Genomic DNA, 10,325 nt, shown 5'->3' on the forward strand with positions numbered 1-10,325 from the left:
ACTGAGGATAAGTCATTGAAAAGAGTCAGTCTGCTAACTACTTCCTTTAGCATTTGACTCTTGGTCCTTTTGTTGTGAGCTCCTTGTTCTGCAAAGCTGGCTGGTATCAGCATAGTGGGTCAAAAAAAAAAAAAAATCCTCAATGAGAGAGGCTCGTAATCTCCCATCTCCGTTTCAAAACATGTCACAAATGACTTGAACATGTCACCAGATACTAAAGATACAGAGGATAGAGTCTACCTATGGGAGAATGACCCTCTGAAGAGAAGTTTGGAATCATCATCAGAGCCATTGGAGGGGACATCTGAGAGTCATGTGGGTGATGTTTCACAAGATCCTATCATACCTTCAGTCTGGAGGAAAAAGCTAGAGCCACTCCCCCAAAAGCATAGACATCTTAGGAAGGTCATAAGGGCAAAGAGAATGATAAAGAGGAAGAAAAAGGTGGGGGAGGCCCACTACCCCACCATTCTTCCGACACCTTTGGTACCACCACAAAGTGAAGAAGATGAGGCAGTAGATACAGAGCCGACCCTACTCAGTGCCCTGGAAGATGATCCTGCCCTTCCCACTGAGGTAGGGATGAGGCATGGGTGGCGTTCTGGGCTTGCCATACTTCCATAGGAAAAATAATGGTAACTCTTCACCTGGAGTGAGTGAATTGAGGATGAGGAGCTGGAGAAACACACAGGGATCCAGACAGAGCATGAAAGAACTGCTCACAGGGTCGTGTCCTTTCTGCATATGTGCATTGTCATTAAGAGCTTTTAACTTCTTCTACTTGCAGGACAGATTACAGAGTCAGCAAGATGAGGGTGCTTGTGTGATGCAGCAGGAATATCAGACCCAGCCCTGTGAGCTCTCAATGTCCCAGGAGCCTGGGCCTTCTTCTCCTGCAGTAACATCTTTGGCATCACCACCACACTGCTTCAGTTGTTTCCTCAGCTGTGTCTGCCAGACCTTCTCAAGGTCTAAAAAGCAGAAGCCTCCTGGAAGAGACGGCACCAAGCAAGCTGAAGCAGGAGGTGATGCTAAGGCTCAAGGGCCTGGCCTGCTCAGGCATCTGGGCAAAAACAAAGTGCTGCCCCACCAAAGCCTGTAGCAAGTTGAAGTTACTATAGGTTTCCCTTGTGTTTAGTTTTATAGTTTTTTTGTCTGTCATTGTTCTTGTCTGTCAAAGAGAGAGCTGCTTGTATGCTGAGATCCTCAAGCCTAAAGAGGTAGTAAAAGCAAAGCAACATTGAGACTTTTAACACTAAACCCAGGAGTGGGATGGCTTCCTACTTACTCCCATTAGGCTGTAGTGAGACTCACACTGGAGCAGTGGTTTCCAAAATTCATGCGTATTTCACTCAGGTATTTAGTTGGCTTTATTTTCGCTAACTTCTCTTAGACTGGAAGCCATATAATTTCATCATTTTGAGTAATGTCTCCTGATATTGACCAAGTGGAGACTTCTCATTTCTTATTTCTCTCATTTTCTTTTCCCTTTGGCTAGAGATTCATTTTGCATTCTTCATTTTTAGTACTTTGTTGAAATTGTGCCACTTTCTGTTTTATTTAGATATACATTGGAGATGGGGTGGTGCCTACTGTTCTTGGGGGGGATACCACTATCACCTCCCCCATTTCTAACCATTGTTGGGTTTTCTTTTTGTCACTTGTTGGTAAGATATAGGGTTTTTCTTCTGAACTATCCCTCTGGTGTTCTCTAGCCACCTGTATTGAAAACATAGTCACACAAGGTAATGCTCCTTCCTTGTCATTCTTTAGCCAGACTCACAGAATCCTGAGTTCTTTTGAGAATCCTAAAGAAAATAAGTACATTTTTAAAAAGTTCAAGATCATTTTATTTCCCCCTTGTTGTCCCAGCATGATAAATTAATCCTCTTCCCAAGGCATAAAATAAGAACTGAATCTTATACCCTCTTTTGAGGGAGTAGGTTTAAGGAGAGTTTGAGAGTTTCCCTGTAGCTTTAATTACCTGTTTTTGTTTTCTACTTGTCCCAGTTTCCCAATTCATAGAAGAATAAGAAATAAAAGTACAAACATAAATAAAGCTGTGAAGTATCTGCATAAGAAGGAAGTTGTATCCATCATTTTCTTCCTCCTTAGAACTGATCCTGATGGTTACCACACTAGAATTGGAGAAGATGACCAATAGGCTTGTTTTGTTCTTTGCTCCCCTGGAGCAGGGCTTTGTGATGTTGGAGGAATGTAGTTGGGAAGGAAATAGAATGAGTTCCAAGAGCAGTGGCCTTAAGGCTGCGTTGGAGATAATTGATAAAAACCAATTTTTTTTTTCAAATTAGAATTAGGAATTTTGTAAAATGTCATACTCAGTGCTTAGAATAAAATGGGACAGCTTTCTAAAGTCAGTCATGCTTTGATACCTTTAGTTCTTTAAAAAGTGTTTGATTTTTTGTTTTAGAGAATATTGAGTTTTAATATACCATTATAAATGGGCTCAAGCTATTATATGAAATTTCAAATTACTTAACCTATAGTTATGTAGTTCATAAACATATTTTCTGAATTTAATGCAAGAAACAGACTCTCAGGCAAGGCATATATACATAAAGTCCTGAGTCATAGAGCCTATTATTAAAAGCTGAAAGGAAAGGTAGATTTAGTGTTGCTACTACTACTTTATTATTGTTATTGTTTCTTATCTTACTGTTTGACGATGAGCTGTTCTATTATAGAAAAAACTATTAGTTGGAGTCTAGTTAGCCACATCCCCAATCCCATCTGTAATACTGATTTTCTCATAAGGCTTATTTACTCTGAATTTAACATACAGATTTCAGATGAGAAAAGATCTGTAGAAGCACTTAGTTTGGAAACTCTTTTGCTCAGGTGTCTTGACCCCTTGTTCATAAACAGATGAAAGGATGTCCACATCCCTTCTGGTGCATTTGTAAACAAGAAAGTGTATGTTTGTAGATTTCACATTGTCTGTTGCTGTCTTTATGCTTTGAATTATTAAACATGGTTTATGGCTTAATAAAGTTGTGTTTGCAAAATATATTTAGAAAAATAATACAGCTATATCAAGGTAGAAACAAATTAAAACATAAAGCCTACTACTACTGATGAGAGATAAAGCTTAGGGGTCATTGTTAAAAATTGTTTCCCCTGCAAGGCAGAAAAAAAGATATTATAAATGTGATATAAACAGAAATAAATAACAAGTATAAGGTAATCATATTTAATGTATTTATTTCCTTTTTATCCCCCATGGGAATGCAAAGGAGTAGGTGGGTAGCTAAGCTGAGATTAAGCAGATTTATTAAACTTTCTGAGTGATTTTTTTTCAGGGTCGTTCATTAAATATGATAGAGAATTATAATATAAGTTCTTTAAACTGATTATTAAACCACTATCCTATGATTTTATTTTATAAATGTGATTGCTTTTGCTCTGGTTCTTGTCCCATCATTCCATGTAGAAGCACTTTCTGCTGACCATTTTGTTTTTGTCAACTTGTCTGCACATTACTGTTCAAATTCCAACTAATGTCAACTTTACTTCCCTGGAAAATTTTAACATGAAAAAACTCTGGCTAATGTAAAATTATACAAAGAACCAATTGAGAGTGTTTACTCATTAACTGAGTTATGACAGAAAAGGAAGAAATTATCTAGTCCTGCCCTCTATTTATCAGAGGAACCTGAAACACAAAGAAATTAACTCTCTCAAGATGACATAGTTGGTTAATGGCAAAGCTTAAACAAGTAATAGCTAACATTAGATAAAATACTGTGCTTTTTACATATCATCTATAATCTTCAAGCAATCTGCATGGGGTTGGTGTTAATATTTTTATTTTACAGATGAGATATATTTAAGTTCAGAAATGTCCCGGACTGGTTAAGTCTTGAAGCAGAGTCCAAACCTGGGTCTGTTAGTCTCTGAAGCCTGTGTGCATTACATCCTATCTTTCAGTATTATAACATTGTAAAATCTCTTTGTTTCCAGTCTAACTCTGTATGTAATGTTAACAACAGGCAGTTTCTCTTATTTGCCAAAATTTAGATTTTAGCCTTAATACATGCATGCACAATAAAAGATAGCCCAATTAAAAACAAAACAAAACTATTTCTTCCAAGTAAAATTTTTATATTGGGCAGTAAATAACAAAGTAGTTAACTGTCATTGATAAAAGAAAATTGCGTGTAATATAAACAAAGTTTTATCATTACAACCAATTAAATTCAGACAATTACTTAACTAAAAAGAGATCAAGAAAAAAAGGGATAGCATATAATCAAACAGGGACCTTGACTTGCCACTTGACAAAGTCACAGGACAGAGCACAACAAAGATGAGTTAGGTCTCATAGAAAGCTAAGAGACTTGAGTGTTTCTGAACTGTTTTCAGGTGAATGCTTTGGGACTTGGATAGAAGAGAGAACGGACTCTTCTGTGTAACCCAGTGACCCTTGAAATAAGTGACTATATTCCTGCTAATGAACTCCAGGCTTCAAATAGGAAATTTGAATTTTCTCACACTTTAAAGAATTCTTTTCATTCTGATTTGACAAGCCCTCTTTCAAGACAAGAGAACAACAGAACTGGAAGATTCAAACCACTGGACTGTGTGGTCAAGGAATGTTGTTCTTCATTTTTTCAAATTCGAGACATGAGGACAACGGCTGTGTATGGGAGATTGGATTGGTGCAAATTTCGTGAGCTATATTCTGTCAACCTCAAAGCATTGCAGCTCTGCTCCCATCACGGAACCTTTGTGATGGGTTATCTGAGGCCCATGGTTATCACCCTCCTGGTTCACAGTGCTACAGGAAGTAAGTCTTTGGCTGGGATCCTTGTGTCCCCACCCCCTTGCCTTAGAGTTAGTCCTGCCTTTGGTGAGAGGCCCAAGAAATGCTACTTTAGTAGAGGTTTAAATAGTCTACATGAAGAGGAAACCTCAAAACATATTAAAAGAATCTTTAAACAAGTTATATAATTTTAAATGAGTTCAAAATCCTGGGATTTTATTACAAATGATTTCTAATGTGAACTTGACTTCTTTCCTAATTGTAATCAACATTCTAGTTCTAGGATGCCTGTGAAAATACACTATGCTGGACTATTACAATGGTAGCCCTTCTGGTGAGCAGAATAATAGGTCCCTTCACAGACAGTGATGAGACAGTAACTGAGATCTTTAATAACTACTGCAGAAATATCTCCTTGATATCTATCCCTTTATTTGAAAGAAAGCAGAATTATAATGGCTGTAAAAATAAGAAAAAGAACACATGTCAGTCAGCATTTAGTACCAAAAGTCCTACTTGGCCTGAGATGCTCAATAAGAATCTCTGGCTAAAATTTATATAAAGAAGATAATAGATGAAAAATAAAACAGTAATTCTATAACTGCTTTTCTAAAAGCTACCATTCATCCTAATTTAATATTTGGTTTTATTTTAAAATTAAAATTATAAAGCAAGTTTCTATTCTAATTCTATGTTATCTAATTCTACATGTTATATAGTTATAGTCACGCACTACATAACAATGTTTCAATCAACAATGGACTGCATGTACAACGGTTGTCTCATAAGATTATAATGGAGCTGAAGAATTCTTTTTGCCTAGTGACTTGGCAGTTGCCGTGGTAGCGCGACACATTACTCATGTGTTTGTGGTGATGCTGGTGTAAACAAACCTGCATTGCCAGCCAGATAAAGTATGGCACATACAATTACAGTAGTACACTATGCCATCTTCCTTTGTGGAAGTTCACTCCATCATGTTCACAAGACAGTATTGCCTAACGACAGATTTCTAACAATGTAGGCCCGACATTAAGTGGTGCATGACTGTATATAATAAGTATTAGGTTGGTGCAAAAGTAATTGCGGTTTAAAAGGTTAACAATTGCAAAAACCGCAATTACTTTTGCACCAACCTAATAGGAAATATCTGTCTGACTTTAGATTTAAACGTTAAAAAAAACACACCAAAAACTGAAATACGAATACTGAATCCTGGTTTTTCCATTTGCAATTGTGTAACTGGTTATTTGTTTACACTCATTAATCTCTGTTCTCCTCATCTGGAAAAAAGAGGATATTAACACCCCATAGGTGACTTAGAGGATTTCATGAGATAGGGTCTCTGAAAATGCCTAGTGCCTGTTTTGTAGAAGAAAGCTTTTGGCATTGTAATGCCTATTGAATATTTAGAAAACAAAACAAAACATTAACTATACTAAGTGCTATAGATGGCAAGCTACTCCTGTCATTCTCTATTTCAAAGAGAACTAAATTCATTCCTGGGGACATCATGTGGAGCAAATAGTTTTAATATTTGTTTATTCCCAATTTGAATGTCTCTAGAGAAAACCTTTTTTCCCAGAATTTGACAAGTCCATACCCGTTTATTGTTACAACCTTGAAATCAATATTAGTTGGGCCTTTATTCTTGATTTGTAGAACTGAACAGACACTCATCTGGTCCTAAACTGCTGCGGTTTAGTGCAACATCTTTTTTATAAGTCACTGTATTTTCTAAGAAAACTTCATTGTACAGATCATTTAGTCAATGGCTGTAACAGGGTACTGGTTTTTAACTTTTCCTGCTCAAACCCTCCTGAATGATATAGGAGATATCCTATCAGTAACAATACTTCACTATGACAATGATTATTAATGAAATGATGATAGAGGCACCTACCAGGTGTATTAGAATTTTGGACAAGTTATTATGGGCAACCCCTCCCCCCATCTTCTAATATTCTCTTCACCATTTCTCTTATCTACCTGTTGAATATCACACAAGATTGACTATGTAAAGGGTCATTAAATTCCAGTGTTTTGTGATCTGGAATTTTATTTTGTTCCACTCAATAAACACGGATGGAACATTTGTGCCTAAACTGAAGCTTGTTTATCTCAAAGTAAAACAAAGGAAACATACATAAAAAGTAGAAGAACCTCTCTGTGCTGTCAAGTAATTTATAGACTGTTCAGAGAAGTAAGACAAGCGCTCTCACACAGTGACTCCCGAACAATATCAAAAGTACCCAAACGAGCTCAGGAGAGTGTTTGGCAATACGAATAAGCACTGATACAGTGCCTTCTACAGGAAGGATTATTACAAGGTGAAATATTGGAGAAGCCTTCTCTGAATAGGTAAATTTTGAGCTGGGCCTGGGAAGAATATGGTCTAGATTAATCCAACCCTACAACTAAGCAAGTTCAAGTTACTTTACTAGATGGAGTCCTGGATGTTGGATAGAGCCAGGACACAAGTGTAACCAGATCCAATAGAAAGCTGGCAGAAATGGTGAAGCCATTATGGCTATTTATGGACGAGTCATGTCCAAGGGAAGGAAGTTCAAAAGATGGGTCAGGGACAGAAGACAGAGCTTCAAGGATAGGTTCTGAGTAAAGGCAGAAATTAGGCAGAGACAATCACAAAGGAGAGAATAAAGAGAGGACCTGGGACTTTTACCTGAATAGTAGAATGGCCTATGTGGTGTTGGCCATGAATTGTTTTTTTTTGGGGGGGGGCGTACCCTCCAAAGGGAAATAGGGTGGACAGCATTGAAGGACATGAAAATAGATGATTCAGATGGAGAACATTATGAAGAAAGGTAGAGATATGGCAATGTTAGGTCATATGTTGGGGACATAGAGTAACTTAGATATATGTGGTCGTGAGTAGTGTGAAATAAGATGACGCAAGTTGAACTCCATATTTGTATTCTACACTTGACTTTCATGCATGGTTGAGAGGGAGCCATTGTAAATTCTCGATCTTCTCTAAGGGGATAACATTGCCCAAGTTAACGAGCCCAAGAAGGAACAAGTGGAGGAATAAAGATGTGCAAGGCCATCAACCTAGATTCAGTTATGACCTCTAAGAATATGTTGTTTGGTAGCAGCCTTCTACTATATAACTAAGTTAGATCATTGCCTCATTTTTTTTTTACCATTTGCTTGCAAATACAGTTGATTCTTGAACAATAAGCGCAGGTCCACTAATATGTAAATTTAATAAATACTGTAAATGCGTTTCTCTTATGATTTTCTCAATAACATTTCTCTAGCTGACTTTATTGTAAGAATACAGTATGTAATATATATAAAGTACAAAATATGTGTTAATCAACTGTTTATGTTCTCAGTAAAGCTTTTGGTCAGCAGTAGGCTATTAGAAGTTAAGTTTTTGGGGGAGTCAGAAGTTACACATGGATTTTTGACTATGCAAGGAGTCAGCATCCCCAACCTACAAGTTGTTCAAGGTTCAACTGCAATATATTTTTGTAAGACTAGTGGACAAAATTAAAAGAACAATAACAAACAAACCTTTATGTGAAAACACATGGTATTCTGTATTATATTATAAAGAATGGAGAAAATCATGATCCGATTTACGGATTTACATTCTACGTTAGTCAAAACTTAAATACGATAAATTTTGTGGGAAGTTCTAAATGCTTATTCTTTAGATAATAAAGCAGTACAACCTAGTATTTGTGAATTCCTCTGCAGACAGTGTCTGAGTTCAGTTGCTGGCTTTACCACTTAATAAATATGTACCTCAAATGAATTCCTTTTTTGTGCCCCTATGTGCTCATCTGAAAAAATAAGAATAATTATACATATCATATAGGGCTTTGGTGAGAATTAAATGAGGTAACACACTTAAAGTACTTAGAATAGAACTTTTCATGCAGACTGCAAGCTCAACAAAGATGCATCTGGTATCATCAGATGGGCAGGTTACTTTTTTGAAATATTGATTTATGTGGGGAGGGACTGTAAGGTCTCAAAGGGGAAGATTATCTGGGGAGTCTGACCCTAAGTATAGGGTTTCCGAGCTTCACTAAATATTCTGAGAATGGCTTAGGTGTAGCAGAATCACCATATCTAAAGCGATTCTGTGTGGCAAGACAGAAGATATGTGTGTAAGCAGAACCCGAGTTATTACATGACTATTGGGTGTGTTTCTTAGTATCTGATTATGAAAGTGTCTGATCTTTTATCCCCAGTACTATGCTAATAAGCACACTATAACTTCTCAGTAAATGTCTGTCAAGTAAATGAGTAAACAATTCAGTAACAAACAGAATTCCAGTATATGTTTTTTGGGGGGAAGTTCCCCTCAAAACATTCACAGAAACAGTGGTTTCATTTGCAGATAGATTTTCAGTGCTTTGGCACTGAAGGCAACTCTCAGATCATAGCATATCTGGGAGAGCCCCCAAAGGGACTGAGTGTGAAGTTAGTTAAGTGCCTGGGGCATGGGATCAGCATTAGGCTGATTTAAAACAAAAACAAAAGGGTTCAGAGCTGCTGTATTCAGTGATTAAGAAATAATGCATTCCTCTTCAGCAGTCTTAGAACTTAGCTTTAAAATACACATATGCACATGCACACACACGCGCACACACACACTCACACGGGCACAAATACACACATATATCACAGTTACAATATCCTTTTGTTAATTTTGGGTAAGTGCTGTACAACAATCTACCTCAAATCTGAATAGCTTAGAACAGTAACAGTCATTGACTTAACTCACGAATCTGCAGTTTGGTCAGGGTTTGGCAGGGCTCCTCGGTCCCATGCAGCATAGCTGGGGCAGCTCCATTTTTGACTGAAGTTTTCATTTCCAAAGTGGCACACACATAATTGATGAGTTACGTCGTCCTCTGGTTGCTCAGCCATGTTGTAGGCCAGGGGCCTCAGTGCCTCTCCACATGGGGCCTCTTCATAGCCGGTCATCCACTCCCAGCATGGTTGCTGTGCTCCAAGAGTGATCTTTCCAAGAGAACCAGCTGGAAGCTAGGTTTTACGATCTAGTCTCAGAAATCATATAGTGTCAATTCTGCTACAGTCACAGGCTGCTGGGATTCAAGGGAAAGAAACATAGGAGCCCTCTACCCCTGGGAGGAGTGTCAGTGTCACATTGTCAGAGGGTATATGAAATGGGAGATCTGTGGCCTGTCTTGGAAAATACAATCAGTAGTTAGAGGCTAATTTAGGCCCCTCTGAAGTTCCCCAAAGAGACAAGATTATTCTGGTATGTAGCAAATATTCTCTGGAAGAGGCATATTCAAAGGGAGGAGATAGTTTTGAGGAGATTTGGGAAACATGGTTCCAATTACCTGTAAGTAGTGCTATGATACTTATCTTTGAAGAAAGCTCCAAACTATGAATAGGACAAAAGGATGAGGGCATTAGCTGACTGAGGTAATTTAGCATGAAGAATTGAGTGTCAACAATTTAAAAATAACGTTAGGAATCTTCATCTTGTCCTATTGATGCCAGTAGGAGGGGATATTCGGAACAATCGGGGAGC

The 10,325-nt window shown here is 37.7% G+C and overlaps 1 protein-coding gene across 1 annotated transcript; it reads left to right on the top strand.

The window, feature by feature from the left end:
* The first annotated feature begins 201 nt into the window (after nucleotides 1–201).
* On the top strand, nucleotides 202–1,102 carry LOC109434567 (uncharacterized protein NECTIN3-AS1). Its single transcript, XM_019711638.2, has 2 exons — nucleotides 202–576; nucleotides 788–1,102. Exons 1-2 carry the CDS (start codon nucleotides 202–204, stop codon nucleotides 1,100–1,102), a joined length of 690 nt encoding a protein of 229 aa, XP_019567197.2.
* Nucleotides 1,103–10,325: the final 9,223 nt, after the last annotated feature.

This window comes from Rhinolophus sinicus, linkage group LG01 (assembly GCF_036562045.2).
Source record: "Rhinolophus sinicus isolate RSC01 linkage group LG01, ASM3656204v1, whole genome shotgun sequence".
In the NCBI taxonomy this organism is placed as follows: domain Eukaryota; kingdom Metazoa; phylum Chordata; class Mammalia; order Chiroptera; family Rhinolophidae; genus Rhinolophus; species Rhinolophus sinicus.